Source organism: Centroberyx affinis, unplaced genomic scaffold (genome assembly GCF_046629955.1).
Source record: "Centroberyx affinis isolate AG114_WGS23_722 - 3 ecotype Tasmania unplaced genomic scaffold, CSIRO-AGI_Caff_v1 ptg002128l_1, whole genome shotgun sequence".
Taxonomy (NCBI): Eukaryota; Metazoa; Chordata; class Actinopteri; order Beryciformes; family Berycidae; genus Centroberyx; species Centroberyx affinis.
Window position 1 is genome coordinate 8,361 of NW_027280450.1, and position 18,528 is coordinate 26,888.

General features: G+C 38.9%; 1 protein-coding gene across 1 annotated transcript; it reads right to left on the reverse strand.

The window, feature by feature from the left end:
• Positions 1–978: 978 nt before the first annotated feature.
• On the reverse strand, positions 979–16,081 carry aqp3b (aquaporin 3b). Its single transcript, XM_071531763.1, has 6 exons — positions 15,974–16,081; positions 12,741–12,867; positions 11,588–11,725; positions 10,776–10,894; positions 8,012–8,229; positions 979–1,171 (listed from the first exon to the last, which is right to left on the reverse strand). The coding sequence occupies exons 1-6, from the start codon at positions 16,079–16,081 to the stop codon at positions 979–981; spliced, it is 903 nt and encodes a 300-aa protein (XP_071387864.1).
• Positions 16,082–18,528: the final 2,447 nt, after the last annotated feature.

Sequence of the window (18,528 nt, forward strand, 5' to 3'; positions counted from 1 at the left end):
CACAAAAGTGGAGGATAAAATGCATATGCTACAATAATGCATACGCTGACTGTACTTTCTTTCCAACATCAGAGCAACAGACAGGAAAGTAATGAGTCTCTTGTACGCTTTTATTCTTTAAAGATCAAGTTTTATTTAGATATAAAAACAAAAATAAAAAGATAAGGCGAGGGAATGTGAAGAGTGTCATGTAAGGAAAATCTACTGTACCGCATAAAATTAAGACAGACATTAGGCAAGTTGTAACAATTCTAAAAATCTATAGGACTATTTTGCAATACTGATACCTAAGCTTACATCGTAAATGGTCTTCATAAGACTCATTGTAATTGGTAGCATTTCCGCATGTTTCATTAAATGTGCATGTATGTGGGTGTGCATGTGTGTGTGAGTGTAGAACCAAGAAAAAGTGCCTTCAGTTCAGGAAACAAGAGCCAGCATTCTAAATGTTTCTTATTAAAGAAAATGAATCCAATGGGAAGCTTTAAGTGTGAATGCACCTTTCTTTTTATGCTACAGTCCCTTCCATCCTGGCATGAGTTCAACTAAGCAGCACCTTTCAAATGCCTCTCTTCAACTTCAGCTTGAGCTGTTTTTTTTTTTTTTATTAACTATTTTCTGTGTCAAAGCTTTGACAGGCCAGTTTTGTCAGAAAGGCAGCATGAAAAAAGTAGTTTTATTTTGTGGATCAACCTGGTTTGAAGAAGTTGGTGATGTTGAAATTGACACATGTTGCATACTACAACTAAGTCAATATGAATTTAGAAATATGTGACTCAATGTACTCAGAAACTGTTCCTGTCCATGGATTTGAGAATAGCACTATAAAATCACTGATCACTGATTGATAAGTCAAATGTTATCCAAAATGAATGGTTAGTTAAGATATGAAAACCTAAAGTCACATAAAAACAGCAGAATATATAGGTTAGGCAAGAATGTTGTAACATAATTGTAGAAAGAAATTCAAAGAGGAGCTCATGCATCCTCTTTGGTTATAATATTGTATAGTTTGAGCCTTTCCTCTTCCTCCTCCTTCTTCTCCTCCTCCTTCCTCTCTCGTGCTTCCCCTTCTACATGGTATCCCACCATGAGCTGGTACACCATCACACCCACTACTGCACCCAAGAAGGGGGCACAGATGGGCACGAAGAACCAGTAGGCTTTTGCTCTGTGAGAGAAAAATTAGAAAAGCAGTGCAAGAGGTCATTTAAATTTTTTTCATTCTTACATTTCTTTCTATTCACCTGTTGTAATAAGTAAAAATGATTGCATATCAACAGAAAATGTGTTAAATGGCTTTGTTGTTATGATTAGAGACAATGCCGCCTTGATTGAAAGGCCATTTGAAATGTACAGGAAAACATAATATTCTCAGGAATTATCAGAACTGGGGGCACAACAAGTGTAACTTTCAACAATCCGGTCACGATTTTCTAATGGCAAGAGGGTATAAAATGGTACGGTGCATGTCTAACACTCATAATTCTTAGTGTGACTTTATTGTCTTCAGCTACATTTACCTTCAAGCAAATAACACAGATGTTCTGCTAAATTGTACTGTATCTCATTTTGTACATAATATGTGTAATAATAAAAAATAAAGGTTTACTACCATCGTTTCCAATGCAATCTACATTGTACACACACTTTGAGTTATAGCTGTGTGTCTGAGAACTGGCTGTAGGTTATCAGTTCTGGTGCCTGAAAAGAACAACAATGCTCCTTGTCTACACAAAAGTTGTTGGGTAATGGATTCAGATTATGTCTGTCAAAAAATAAAGAAAAAGAAGTAGATAAAAGTGACTTTCAATATTATATCTGACAAAACTTTTCTGTTTTACGCAATAATGGATGAGGTTGATCTGAAATAAGAGATGGAAATCTCAAGGATATTTTGTGATAGTCAACAATTGAAAGTGGTTTTAGGGACATCCATAACATCCGACACCCGATTGTTTTGGAAGGTGACACATTGGGTACCAGTGTAGTGTGCATTACAGGTAAGTATTCTGGAGGAAGGTGTAGGTGCACATAGTATGTCTGATCAGTGTTGAGAGTTTGGGAGGAAAGGAGGATGCCAGAAGTTATTGTTGATATGTGATATGCATTTAGCAAAGTGTGTTTGATACAAAGTGCCGACTTGATAACCCCAATGACATAACCGCTCCTCCTGTCATCTTCACCCTCTGTGTCCGTCTGATGATCACCACACAAGACTCAGCAAAGATTTCTCACTTCTACTGCTAATTGACTGAGCCATAGGGCCTATTTTCGTGAATCAATGGTGCATGACACAAAGCACAGTCAACGGCTAGTCAACTATCTGGTCTGCTGGGAGGTAATTTCAGCATGTGAATTGCCTATCAGTATTGAATCATCCTTCTCCCTTTCTGTTGGTTTATTTGATTTGATTGCATTGCATTTCTCTGCACTATCCAAGTTGATTTATAATCATGTTATTTCCATTCATTTCCATTTAAGTTATTTACCATAACATTGCCATGTATTTTTATTCAAGCTATTTACTTGTTCTGTGCATTCGTCACTTTCTATCTACAGAACCACTAATACACATAAGGCTAATAGGAATGTATGAGCAACATGTGGCTGTGGTCAAATACAGTTTAAGAAGTGAGACAGCATCTGACCCAGCAAACAGACGGAAGACAATCGGCCATAGTCAGCTATTCCTTCATCACACATGCATACACATATGTGTGATGAAGGAAATCGATGGCAAAGTAGTCAAATAAAATAAAATGTTCTAATGACCTTTCAATCAATTCTTTATGCTCCATATCAAATCAAACAGACTTCTAATAATAATATTCCAGAGGAACAGGCCTTAATCATTTATTTGTTGCTTGAGTCTAAAAGCAATCCAGTTAACCCAAAAAGCATCGATCTATTTGCAATTAACTTTCAATGTGGGCTCTTAAGTTCCATGTCCCATTTTTTTCAGTCAAACCAAATGAGTGTGAAACACTGAATGTGACACTGTCGATGTGCAGCAATGAGCTTCTTGGTGTCAAACTTTATATTGGACCATTTCTTTTTGTTTCCAAAGCGGTCAGGCTCTCAGAGCTGGCAGCATTAACTGCTGCTGTGAGGCCACCAAGCAATACCTCGCGCCTTGTGTCAACCTCCCAACAAGCCCTTCAGCTTCACACACACTGACATTTCTTTATTTTCTTGTGCTCCGACTTTGCCATTTTCTCACACAAAGAGGATAGAGTGACAAGCACATTTATCAATATTCATGAAGGGCATTTAATTAGTATGCAAAATGACAAGTTGACAAGTTAATTTCCAGTCAAAATGGCCATTAAGTGCAAGTTATTTCTTTTTCAGTATCAGAAAAAAAAGCAGGAAACATATATTTAACACAAAAAAATTACACAAAAGCCTCCACAACTAGCTCTGGAAAAAATTAAGAGACCACTTCAAAATTATCAGTTTCTCTGGTTTTACTATTTATAGGTATGTGTTTGAGTAAAATGAACATTTTTGTTTTATTCTATAAACTACTGACAAAATTTCTCCCAAATTCCAAATAAAAATATTGTCATTTAGAGCATTTATTTGCAGAAAATGACAACTGATCAAAATAACAAAACAGATGCAGTGTTTTCAGACCTCGAATAATGCAAAGAAAACAAGTTCATATTCATTTTTAAACAACACAATACTAATGTTTTAACTTAGGTAGAGTTCACAGCTTTCATGCGTCTTGGCATGCTCTCCACCAGTCTTTCACATTGCTGTTGGGTGACTTTATGCCACTCCCAGCGCAAAAATTCAAGCAGCTCGGCTTTGTTTGATGGCTTGTGACCATCCATCTTCCTCTTGATCACATTCCAGAGGTTTTCAATGGGGTTCAGGTCTGGAGATTGGGCTGACAGGGTCTTGATCTGGTGGTCCTCCATCCACACCTTGATTGACCTGGCTGTGTGGCATGGATCATTGTCCTGCTGGAAAAACCAATCCTCAGAGTTGGGGAACATTGTCAGAGCAGAAGGAAGCAAGTTTTCTTCCAGGACAACCTTGTACGTGGCTTGAGTCATGCGTCCTTCACAAAGACAAATCTGTCCGATTCCAGCCTTGCTGAAGCAGCCCCAGATCATCACCGATCCTCCACCAAATTTCACAGTGGGTGCGAGACACTGTGGCTTGTAGGCCTCTCCAGGTCTCCGTCTAACCATGAGACGACCAGGTGTTGGGCAAAGCTGAAAATTGGACTCATCAGAGAAGATGACCTTACTCCAGTCCTCTACGGTCCAATCCTTATGGTCTTTAGCAAACCTCAGCCTGGCTCTTCTTTGCTTCTGAACTCTTCCTGAGTTAAAACATTAGTATTGTGTTGTTTAAAAATGAATATGAACTTGTTTTCTTTGCATTATTCGAGGTCTGAAAACACTGTGAAAACACATCTTTTTTGTTATTTTGACCAGTTGTCATTTTCTGCAAATAAATGCTCTAAATGACAATATTTTTATTTGGAATTTGGGAGAAATGTTGTCAGTAGTTTATATAATAAAATAAAAATGTTCATTTTACTCAATAGTAAAACCAGAGAAACTGATAATTTTGCAGTGGTCTCTTAATTTTTTCCAGAGCTGTAATATCAAATATTTCAGTTTTTGGTGTGTCCACCCTTTATTACAGCTTCCATTCTTTTCAGGAGACCTTTTCAGATCTGAAGCAAGAGTGGAGCTTGATGTTTTCCTATCTCTCAAAGATGAAAGCATTAAGTCCTGTATCTGATGGTGATATATTCGCTGGTCTACCACGACTTGCACGGTTGTTAAGAGTCCCATTTTCTCAGGCAGCTAAAGTGTGTAAAGTGCATTTGGGTAGTTGTTTGTGCAAATGTTAGTGTCGCTTTTGAATGGAAAGTGTGCTAACATAATGTCAGACACTTTTGGGAACAACTTTTGTTGGTTTTAAGATTGGGATGATGGAAGAATTAAAGTGGCGGTAGGGTGCACAAAAGTAAAGAGTGGACAAATTAAATACTAATAGATTTCATATTATACTTACTGTTGGAGGCTTTTGTGTAATTTTCTGTTAAATATATGTTTTCTGGATTATTATTTGACACCAAAAAATAAATAATCTGTACTGGCTGATTGACTGTGACACAGTGGGTGAGAACTCTCCTTTACTCACCACTTGTCCCTTACATGTTCATCTTATACAGTACACCATCTTATTTCTGCATGTGTTCATGTGGTTATAATTTACCATTGCTATTATAACATTGCATCACTTACTATCCCGGGTTTGTTTGTGTTAGCATTATGTTACAGTTCACATCAAAGCACATGAGTAGGTTAAAGCAAACACACAGCCATAAGTTAGTTTCAGTTACCTTTACTATGTTGCAGGTTGGAACATTGTTTAATCGTTTGTTCCTTTGTTCATACTTACCATTGTTTGTTCGTTTGTTCAGACCCACCATGCGGGACTACTGTTTGGGAGGGGCGTGCCCAGCATTTCCTGATTTTTATGGTATTGGTGATGTCATGCTGACATCACTGGGCCAAACTAAGAGGAAGGGTTTTCTTTTTTGTAGGAATGTTTCTTTTGTTTGTTTGATGCATTCTAAAGTAATGTGTTAGGATTACTCACCTTTTATAGAGCCATTTAGTAATGTAAATGAACTTGTAAATGAGTCCAAGAATGTTATTTGATTTCCTTGTATTAAGGTTACTGTGTAGGTCAACCTTCATTGTTATGGTACTGGCTGAAGCAGTCTAGGTGTGAATTGAACACCCTATATAGTCAGATGGGTTTTTGCTCCTCAGCAGGGGAGGTGAGGCTGTGCTGCCACAAACACATGCTTTTTGTTTGAGTACCTCCGCCAAGGAGGTTATGTTTTCGGTGCCGTTTGTTTGTTTGTTTGTTTGTTTGTTTGTTTGTTTGTTTGTTTGTTTGTTTGTTTGTTTGTTTGTTTGTTTGTCAGCAGGATTACGGAAAAACTACTGGACCTTTCATGAAACTTCGTGGAAGGGTATAGCATGGGCCAAGGAAGAACCCATTAAATTTTGGAGCGGATTGGATCCGACTCACAAAATTTGCATATCATAGCTGACTGCACTATAGGCCTTGGCGGAGGTCTGCGCTCTCCGAGTGCCCTTCTAGTTTATTATGAGTTAATTTTCTGAGTTATTTTCCTTGTGGGTTTTTTTTGTTATTCTGCCTGAGTTACACGTGTAATGGAGAGCACTGTGAATATTCACCTCTGCGAAATCAAGATGTCTGCTGAGTCTGCCTACCTACCACCTTCCTTGACATTCGAGCTAGACTACTTTACATTGACTGGAAATTAAATAAATGAAAGGGTGGTCTCTGATTTTGCACAATACTCTACATAACCTTTTTGTGTGGAATGTACACACAGTTTTGTAAAGGCCATGCCAGGCCTGGCCAGTGAGTAGACATGGTCAGAGAAGGTCACACCTTGCATACCTGGAGAAGAGTGGGCCTCATTCAGCATTATCTTCCTAAGTTTTTTCTTAAATTTGTTCTTGAGAAAGGTCCTAAGAAAAGTCTACATCAGATTCATGACATGTTCTTAAACCGCAGAATTGTTCACACCTGTGTTCTTATAATGATGAATCCCATTGTCCTCGTAAATTGAAAGCGCATGCCAGGTGATCCTAATTAGCATAGGTAAACGCCCCGCCAATCCCCATAAAAGGGCATGAGACTGCAGGGCCGTGTGCACACAGAAATCACACACAGAAATTGAAAAGAAAAGTTGAGAGAAGTCAAGAATGCCCAAACAAAAGTCTAAAGAGGGTGGAGCACCGGACTCCAAACGTAAAAAGAAACTTCAATAGTTCTGAAGTGGAGGTACTGCTGCAGGAAGTGAACACCAAACGAGCTGTCATATTTAGTAGCGTCAGTAGTGGATATAAAATAACAGAAAAAAAAGATGCAGGGATCCCAATTAACATAATTGATATTAATTGAAGTGTAGTGTTTATTTATTTTAAAAGACCATAATACTTTGTAAAATAATGAAAATAATTATTAAAAAATATTATAAATGATAAAAATATTATTGTAATTTAAATTCTATAATATTATACAACTGTAGAATTGAAGGAAACGCAATAACCACTTATTTTGCACAAACATGTCAGCACTCAAATGTGCGTAAGTGTGCTCTTGAGTGTGCGTAGATTCTGTTCTTACCTAAGAACAAATCCCAAATAAGAAAACATTGGTGAATGTCAGAATCTTCGTGAAAACTGCGTAAGTGGGTTTTAAGAAGAAATTTCGTCTTAAGAACGGTTGGTGAATGAAGCCCAGTGTTTATAATTACACATAGGGGGGAATGGGATAAGTTGTCACATGGGTAAATTGTCTCAGTGGTTTTATTTCTGAAACTAAATATTTTAGAGCCAAAATTGTGTGGAATCGTGTGCACAAACACGGTACACTTGTCTATGTGACAACATGCCCTGACATGGGGTAAGCTGTCACAAGTTGTCAAATTATCAGTAGCCTAATAACTTTTTCTTCCAGTAAATTATTCAAAATGTACTACTACTGAGAAATATACCAATGAGTAAAAAGTGTGACAACATGCCCTGCTCTCCCCTACTGTACCTGTGATGCATGTTCCCATGGCAATGAAGTTCAGACATGCTCTAGTACCTGCTGATTATTTAACTCTTGGCAATATACTGAATTTGAAAATGTTTCAGAAGGGATTTCTTTCCAGCAATAGTGTACTGAAAAGGTTACACTGTTTTCTAGGTTTGAGTGGACATTACACTGACCCATATTGCTGTGCTATGTCATACATAATGCTGTGTGACATGCAAGTAAACTGAGCCAATCAATTAAACAAAAACATGGCACTAGACTTGCATAGCTTCACTATGGTTTTAAGGTTTTTATACTTAAATTCTCATGTTTTCCACATCATCTTACTAGTCGAACAACCTCCTCTACTCCCAAAAGACATTGTTTTTTAAATAGGGGAGATACTCACGTGAAAACCTCACCACCCCAGCCTGCAAGAGCCGTAAAGAGGCGTGGTCCCAGGTCCCTGGCTGGGTTGACAGCATAACCTGAGTTGAAGCCCATTGAAAGGCCGATGACCAATACCACAAAGCCCACAGTGAAGGCCTCCAGACCTCTAGGGATTGGATTGTTGTGTGGATCCACTATAGCCAGGATACACACGATCAATGCAGCTGTTCCAATCATCTGAGATACAGGGACAGAAGGAGTTACTGTTTGTTACAGTTAATTTGAGATGATGTTAATTTCTATTACATATTCATTCTTTAGGAGTTTTGTAAGAATTGTTTTAGTATTGGATTTCTTTCAGACAAATCAGTCAACATCTCACATAGGACATGCCCTCTTATGGGTCATACACTGAAGCCCTATCAAGGTTTATTAGGGCTTGGCAGGCACATGGCCCCTCTGCTTTATGAGTATGTCCAATCTCCGAATCCTTATTCCTCACATTTAGGTAGCTGACTTGCTGGCTAGTCCGTCTGTCCCTTAGCTTCCCAGCCAAGGAACATTAACCAGCCGAGTCACATGATTACTGTTACCATTATATGGTTACTGTTTAGTTTCAATGGTTTGGCTCGTCCCTGCAAGCTGGTCAGTATACTCACTTGGTGTCCCAACCATTTGACATTTGGCTAAAAGTTGTACAACTTCATTTGTGTTCCCCCACCACAAACACATTCCCTTATAACCTGGAGTGGGTAACCTCAGTTCTATGACTGACCAATCAAAAGTGTGTCTCCAAGAGGATCGCAACGATAAGGTATGAATTAGAAAAAACAATATATAGCCTACAGTTCATCATGTTCAATCACGCATTTCAATGATTGATGTAAATTTAGGCAAATATTCCACTTAGCAGGCCTGTCCGTTTTTTCCATGGAGATAGTGTTTAGGAGGCACATGCCACCTGGGCACCTCCCTTTGAAGGTATTCAGGGCACTGCTGACTGGGAGGAGACCCTGGGGTAGACCCAGGACACGCTAGAAGGACTACATCTCCCAGCTGGAAGAGGGGGATCTACGGAAGCCCGGAAAGGCAGGGGGAAAAGACAAATATCTGTGGTCAATGTTGGCCAGAACCGAAGATAGTAAAGGTAGGTTTTGGCCGATACTGACTGCATTTTTTTTACACATTGCCTTTCAAGGGCGCTGCATTTACGACTTAAGTCTTACAACTTATTTTGGAGTAGTGTTTCCATAGTCTAAACTAAATGAATGAAAGACACAGATTTATTTGGCAAAAAAATACATAATTCTGCTTTGCCTTTCATGAGATATTAGGCTAATTATTGTGAGAATAAGAACGGGGCTTAGAATGGAGCACATGACACAAAGGGCATTGAAAGTTCAACCAAATCAAGCATAAACAAAAGGTTTCAATGTCTCAATTAATGAACTGTTAATGCCTGCTGTAAATCATAATATCCATTAAATGCTTCCATAAACTGTCATGGCCTCTCTCGGTGCGCCTGCTGTCCCAGGTCCTGACTCTCTCAGCTTGTGGTGCACGTCACCCTTGCCTCTCAGGGCTTCTGTAGAATCACCCAGGAGGAGCTGGAAGAATTTGTTGCTCGAATATGAAAAACAGTTTTGAAAGAGGCGGAATATTGTAGGGTTATTGTGTCTGCAGATGTGTGCAGAACTAGTGTAATCCTCCCTTTTATTGAAGAGCATTTCATCTCTTTTATACATATAGAGCAATAAAAACTATATGCTTGCAACTATTTTTTTTTAACACTACATACCCATCATTTGATTTTTAGCTTTTACTAAAATACATTTTTATTTTCTAAGCAATCCATCATATTGATGCACTCAGCAAGTGGGCTCATTAGAAACTAGGGGACATATTTCTGACTACATGTCTTAGAGTGGACAAGCCACTGAGCTCTCTTCCTTCCATCCGCTGCCATTCTCTTCCCCAGAGAACCAGAGTTTGAACAACTGTCCACTGCACTCCACATGCACATGAATAGTACAATGTTGCTCTGGAGCTATAAATAACTATTTTCTTTGCTAGCCTTGTCCAGGGTAAGACTTTGTCCACACAAATTTTGTTGCATTGAATAGTGGGGGCAATTTCTGAGGCTTAAAGGTTTAGAGACATTTTCTGGTGTCCGGACACATTCCACTTGTGGAGTAGATGTGTGAATATTTTCTAAGTGTAAATTCCAGCAAGCAAGGCCTCAGGTGTTTTGCTACAATAATACCTTCATACACAATGGGCTCCCCAGGAAATGGGCTGGTAGCAATCAGGACATTTTGTAAGTCTATTGTGTGAGATGTCAACTAATATGACTGCAAGAAAACTACTGGTTATATAGAGTATATAATCTCTTTTTCCTCAGATTAAGGTGACATCTCCACAGAATGCTCTTTTGCACAGCTTGCATTAGCAGTGCTGTAATTAGAAAACAACGTGCTCAACTCCCACTTCACCAGAATGTGTCTGGTGCCCCGTTCAAATAACAAAGTCTATCAGGAAAAAACAGCACTGGGTAAGACTTTTGCATTCATTTCAGCAGCATGTCTCTGTGGAATGAGCATTTGGGGCTCTGCAGGTATCTAGAAAACAGTGGGGCCATGTGTCTGATAAGCTCTGATAGGCCCAGTAGGTGTGACTCAACTGGGCTTCTGCGTACGACCTGTGAGAGGGAGTATCATATAAAAGAGAACAGAGGTAAAATTCATAAACAACAGTTCCTGATCAAATACATAAACCACCATTACCTGATCAAAGAATCCATTAACCAGGGTAAGATGTTTGGATGGATATGTGGCAAAAATCCCAGCTGTGGAATTCTTCCCCACCACGATGAGTTCCCCCTGGCCATAGTCCCATAATGCATCTAGTGAAACCATGTGCACATCACCCTTATTATTCATAAAATTGAACAGATATGTATATAGTACATGGGTGCTGGCAGGAATTTCAGTGTCACATGACTAACTTGAGCCGAGCCCTCAACTTTACACTGCGGCTCCCTGTAGCTATAGGTACAGTATAACCTTGGATTTCCTGACTGTTCTGGACTGCAGGTCATGGTGTGATGAAATGTTGAGATTACTGACACACTGAATAGAGCATCTCAGCATACATTCAGATCAAATCAAAAATAATCTGTGCATTTTAGTTTATAGGTAAATGGCAGCAACTGCACACGATAATGCATATGGTATTTCTATTGTATTTGTACTTTCTGCTCAGTTAGATAGCTGCAGTTAAAGCTGTAAGCAGCATTGAACAGGGACTGGGAGAAAGCACACACACACACACACACACACACACACACACACACACACACAACATATAGACATCACAGCTTACATGCACACACAATACAATGTACAAGCATACAAACAGACACTAAAACAACACACTTGCACTGGCACATAGATATTCATGAAAACACACACACACATACACACAAACCTCAGTGTGTGATAGGGTGCACGCCTTCTGCACACCTGCGTTGATGGTGTGTGGAGCATAAAAAACAAGAATGTTTTCATTAATTTGATTATTCTTAAGAGTCACATACCAAAATACAGGCCAAATACGATCCCTGAACCCAGGAAGGCACCCAGAGTCTGGAAGAAGAAAAACACAGGGAACTTCCTCCATGGCTCTCTCCCAAGTAAACACAGAGCGAAGGTCACTGCTGGGTTCAGATGACCACCTAGAGACAAGAACAAATGGCAATTTTGGCATTATAGATATACAATATATATATGAGCAGATTCCATGTGATTCACTCTGAGAATGAAACCCAGAGGCTACATTATCTCTACTGCAAATATTACCCTTTTCTCATTGAGACAGAGAAAAGTACCCAGCCTATCTTCAGTAATTGTGGGCTCAGTAAAGTCCTGTTAGGATGGGAGGTCTCTGTGACACAAATTAAATTGGAGGGATGAAAAGGCTCAGAAAAGTATCCTATGAAGTCTGTTTTTTTTTTCTTTTACACCTTGAAGGGGAAATGAACTACTCTGATGGCGCATTCACATGGGTGCCTCGCTCCCGCACGCCTAGTATTTGCACCTTAATCATGTCAGGGTAGGAGGTATCTAATTATAAGAGTCTTATTTTCTCAGCTTCAATGTGTATTAGAGGGGGACTGCCTCATTATAAAGGTATTGAAGAAGTGAGCATGAGTGAACTGTAGAACCCTGTGCAGCGCTTCTGCTTTCACAGAAGATACTTGCATAGTGAATAGACTTAGTACTACCTCACATACCTTTCAATTATGGACCACATCATTTTTTGAGTTAAGGGGTAAGTGCCACCCTCCCTCCCCCTATGTTTTTTTTTACGCATTCTTCTGTCCACTGTTTGCTGTTCTCCTTTTCCTGTTTGCTCTAGCTGTCATTCCTCTAACAAACACATCTATGTGGTAAATATTGCACTTGAGATAACTATCAGTTTACCTTTTGCTTATATTAAGTGACTGCCTAGCTGTCAATAATAATGATACCCTGTTGTGCTGATGGAAGTTTAAAAAATATCATTGAGTCTGGTGAAAACACCAACAAATACTTAAATGACACAGGCAAATAACTGAAGGACATCTAGGTGTTTTTTTTTTTTTTCTTATACAAGATTGAGTTTGCCTCCCTCTTCCCACATTAGACAGACTGATTTCCAGAAAAGGGTGAAAAATGTGCTACCCCTGATATACAGTATAGTCCCCTCACCTGAGACCTGTCCACTCACAAGGATGCCCAGTGTTGCAGCAAATCCAAAGGCAAAGTTAACGGTGAGGAACATGCCATGGGAGCCCCCACTCAGTACCAGCTGTGCCACCGCACCGCAGCCAAACATCTGCAGAGAGTAGAATGTACCTTAGACACACAATAACAATAATCTATAACCATCTATTAAACACAGTTGCTCCTATCTGAATTTATGATATTTTTATTCTTAAGCATTCATTTGCGTCCTCTTTTTTGGGATCCAGCCAAAAACACATGCAGTCAAGCAAAAACAAAGATCTTGCACTTGAGACCCAAACGTTTTTCCTACACAGACAGTAGGAAAAATACGTCAGAGAGAATAATAAAGACCTGCAGTGACTTGACCTGAGAGGCAGCTCTCCTGCTGAGCTGTGTTTTTCATCTTGGGCGGGGTGTGTCTCTCTTACCTTAAAGGTCATGTATATGTTGTGGGTGGGCTCTGTGCAACTATTGATGCTAACCACAGTCTGACTCCACCTGCAGAGCTCTCCTCTGTAGAAGGCTAGCGCTGACCAGCCAGGGAGTCTGACCGCCAAGCGGGGCGAAAGGTTCCATTTAGTTCTTCAGCCAAACACTGGCTCAGGAATTAACAGACCACTCACTGCTGGGCAGCAGAATAACAAGTGTCCAGGTTTATCGCTGCTGGTGCCCTCTCCACATATTTTTGTTGTCTGTAGGTTACCATGAGAAACAAAAGGATTCCAGGTTGTTTTTAACAGGCCAACATTTTGTTTTGACTTAAAAGAATCTCAGGCTTCCTGCTGTGTTAAGAATGTTGAATCAGTTTTCAGTGAGGACTTCAGCTACATAGGCTTATATTATGGACTTCATTAAGCTATACAGTTTAAGTTTATTAAGTAATTTGTATTACATATACATAATACAGATCTTGTAATTTAACTATAAGGACGGAAAAGATGGCAGGAGACAATTGTAAGTAAGTTCTTCAGCTCTGAAGGATGTAGTTAAAATTGCTTCATTTCTGACTGAGAAGAGAGGAGCAATTGATCTTTGTTTACCTTTTCAGCAATACTACAAAACCCTTCGATGTCAAACTGGTCTTACTGTAAAAAAACAGCAGAACCTTACAAAACAATTTACCAAACTCAAGTATGTTGTCATCACAAATACAGATGTCAACACAAAGACAGGTAAAATCTTCCTTTGGCTTTGATTTGCCTAACAAACTAAAGTTTTCCTGTGTTCCATTGCTAGAATTTAGGCCAGCAGTAATTGAATTGTGGCCTGAGGAGCGTATCTAACATGTTTTGAATGCGTTTTTTGTTGTTGTTGTTGTTGTTGTTGTTGTTGTTGTTGTTGTTGTTGTTGCTGCTGCTGCTGCTGCTGCTACTGCTGTCGTTTTTTTGTTTTTTAAGTGTATTTTGTATGTAATGTTTATTTCAAACTTTACTATCTTACACAAATGTTCTAAGAAAGAGAATAATATGTTCTGAGGACAGAATATAGAATCATAGACTGTAGGCAGTGCCAAACTTATTTACTATTTTCTATTAGTTTTATATTTTATCATTTCTGAATAAGAGTTTTAAAACCTTCATAAATGCCTTTTTTTCTTGTGATATTACATATGTAGTGGATCATTTATATTTAATCAACAGAGCCTCCATGCCAGTAGAATTGAGATAATGCTGTGCTACTTATGGATTTATTGCAGCAGTCATCAGCACAAGTACTGTCAGAAAAATACCTTTAATGTAGCGTTCATAGATTAAATTACAACTACTACTACTTCTGAGTATTGAATTCATGGAAAGTTACAAACATTTAGATAGTACCACTGTTAACAAAATATTAATTCTGTCACTAGCTATAAGGAATTTCAACAGAGATTGTATTTTTTTAGACAGTTCAATGTTTTTAATGTAAATATAGCTATGAATCTTTTTTGTACATCAAATACATTTTCATCTTCTCCGTAATGGCCTGGTTTGAAAAACTAAAAATGACTGAACAGTATCCCAAAGTGGCAAAAGGATTACTGGCATTGAGCACACCACCCATGTCGGTACAAGATAGGTTGTATGAGACCACCTGGTCACCATTCAAGGGGAGAAGTTGAGCTTCTTCCTTTCCACCCTATTCTCCCCACTGTCCTGCTCATTCAATCTGCTCCATCCTTTGTTTTAATGTGTCATGTTGGACGTGAACTAATGTGGATGACCTCAGTGGGTATTCCTCATGCACTTTCTCCACAATACATGTTGTTTTCTGGTGCAATATGACCTTGAGGATATTCAGCGGTAGTGATTTATTTTTTTTCCATTTATGACATCCCTTTATATTTTTTTCACTTGTTACAATCAGTAGTTAATTTAAACACACAGTAATGTAGTCTAGAAATCTTTTGGGGTGGTGGTTGTGTAATAATGATAAAAATAAAGAACTTTTTCATTCAGTGATATACTCAAAACTTGTCAATCAGTGCTCTCAATGTAGATTCCAGCATGATGAAAAAACTACAAATTTTGTAAAGCTCATCAAAAACTATATTTTACAGGTGAACCTGTGGAAAAACAAAACACGAAGATAATTTCCCTTCCCTTCTATGGACTTTGGTGACCCCAGGGGTCGCTCACAGGCTCCTAATGGCTTCACACACTGAGTAGTTTGTTTTCATTTTAACTTCTCATATAAAGAATCTGTGGAAAGTCTTCTGATTAAAGATTTAGCTCTCATCACTGGCATATACCCTCATTTAGACAGCCAGACAATAGAAAATCCAAATGTCAGACATCCAAAGTATTTGGTCTTCCAAAATGGCATAAGGAAAAAAAATATGAAGCGATGCAAAATATATTCTGTTAACCACACACTATTATTTGAATTTCCTTATTTATGTATGTGACCAAAGGTATTTCAACAGCAAATTGGACCATATGGGATGTTTTTGAACATTTTACATGGTGCACATTTTCTTTGTCTTTTTTTTTTTTCGTTTAAATTCTTCATTGGCTATCTACAGCCTACATTGCCAGGGGAATGGGATTAGTGAGGTCCCAGTGTATGATATGAATTATGCATCTTCTACATATAACCTTTACCCTGAGATAACACAACTTGTTTATGCTGAGCATTAAATAATTTAGTCTATTATACTCAAGCTTTTAGTTGAACAGGGCGAACCTTCTCGCTGATCTCCCTGCAGTAGTGATGCAAAACTACTCCTTACTTACCACCAGAATAAGGGTTCCCAGACATTCTGCCAGGGCCTGGCGAAGGAGCGCGTGTCGGATCTGAAAGGTCCGCGCCAGTTTCTCCAGAATGTCCTTTTGTTTCCCCATGATGCAGCTGTGGTGTGGCTTGCCTTGAGATTGTTTCTGTGGTCTAACAACCAATGTATGTCAGTCAGTGAGTGTGTATCAACTTTTCGGTCTCTCCCAGGGAACCCCTCCCTTCGCAAGAAAAAAAAGAGCTCCTCTGGACTGGCTGCCACTCCTAAACACATCTCCACCCATCTTTCGCTGACACTTTATGTTGCTGCCTAACTCCTGCTCTACTTTTTCTCTCTACAACACTGCCAACTACAAAAATGAGGATAGCCTATCTACTACAGCATACCTCTGTAAAGTTGCACATTTAATCTGGATGCTAATTAATGGGTCATTTTCTATGGTTCCTTACTCTTAATTTCAAATTTTAAACAATTCCAATCATTTGGGGAATTTTCTATATTGATCATCATCATGAGAAAAATGCTAAATGTTAAAGAGCTAATTATGGAAATACAGGGAAAGTTACTTCATTAGATCTTCTTCAGGTTTTTCTTTTTACATTTATTTAACTAGGCAAGAAGACATATTTACAGCAACAGTTTAGGCGAGTAAGTAGATGCTGGGGGAGAGCAGTTGACAGAGTTATACATTCACACCAGGGAACTGCCCAGTAGACTACTAGCACAGCAACCAAGAAGCCGATTTTTTGGATTTTTGATAGAAGGGGGCAATTACTTATTCTTCAGACTGCTAACAACCACTTTACTGTGTGACTGTCTGATTGTTGATTTTAACTATCTGATTGATATAGTGAATAATATTGCAGCAATAGGTGCGACATATAGCAGCACTTGGCTGCTGATGGAATTCAAACTGGTGACCTTCTGCACCCCACAAAATAGACTAGGAATGTAGCCCAAGTGCATTCCTCTAATCAGTATAATTAAATTCAAGAAATTTTAAGCAACAATAATTATGATCTTTACTAAAACCACTGCTTAAGAACCCTGTTAACTGTAGCAGAGTCAAATTAGACCACATTCTGGAATTCCAGAAGAACTTGGAATAATACAGTATGCCTGACTGGATGGTTACCAGGATCTGCTTTTATACACCCTCTCCTCTCCTCTCCTCTCCTCTCCTCTCCTCTCCTCTCCTCTCCTCACATTGTCCTGTTTCCGCTCCTCCTCTCTTCTCATTTCTTCTCCTCCTCCACACTAATCACAATCAAACACTGATAATAAGGTGGTCTATTTAAGCTGACCTGCCTCACACTAATTTTTGATTCACATTCAGTCTGGCAATGCTACTGCTTCTTAAGCTTGGTGCTGAAGGGTCCATCCACCACAACAGCCACCACCTCCACTGGTTCTGTTTAATTGTATAGAAATGGTCTGTGGTGTCTGTTAGCTAACGTCTTGTGACTGTATCTTGACAGTAATCTACCATCAGAAAAAAGTGTCTACTTTTTCTATATGTAGTACCTATGGAACCCTATGGTAGGGTTCCATAGACGTGTAACTGCAGTGTGAGTGCTATTGTGTAGAAAGCAGGGTGTGAATTATGGGTGGGTCTGGGGGGGCTGAGCACCCCTGAATGACCCCTGAGCCCCCCATAAGAAGCAAAAATGACACAGGAAATGATTTAGTAAAATAATTATGACGAAAAAAAATAACTATTGTATAAAGCTTTGCTGGTGGGATTTGTCTAAACTCCTGCTGTGGCTGTTTTGAAATGTGTGTATTAACATCCCATGGTTTAACTTGGCTGTTTCGGTATCCGTTGTTTACACATTTATCTCGCTAATTCAGAAATTGCAAGACTTGTAAGCATGTATTGGCATTATATTATTGGCATTTGACTATTGAGCTGGAGAGATTTATTTTGGTAAAAAGACGGCATAGCTGCAGGAACTATCAAAGGGTTTAATATTTTATTTTGGGGGAAATAGAAACTTTAATAATACATTTATTAAAACAAAACTGTCTTGTTTATTTGGAGTGTTTTTATTTTAATTATGGACCAGACTCTCTGCTGCAACATAAAGGTAAATATTATAGGATCATTTTTGTTGGTGATCAGAGGTTTTGTTTTTAATTTGATCTAGTAGTTAGTTGTAGGCCTTTTACTTCATTTGTGGCATAGGCCAAAACTTACTTGCAGTCAGAGAGAGCTGTGCGCTTTTTGCATTTCCTGTGTACAGTATGTCAGGTTGGATTGTTGGTGTGACATTTTGGCATTCGTGTTGTTTGCATTATATTGAAAGTGTGTACTGCCATGTTTGGTTTTATCTCTGTTCCTGCTGCGATATCTTATTTAGTATTGCTTTGTATATGCCTATGTTCCTTAAAGTGGTCCAATGGCACCGGCCTATACAGTGCTCTCTTGATTTTTTGGCAATTCCCCAAGTACGATTGTTTATGTTAGAGGATGGTGTCACCAACCCGTACTTTCCTTGTAATGCCCTTTGTAAGCGCTGCGCTCTGATGTTGTTTTAAGTCATAGGTGTGGTGGCT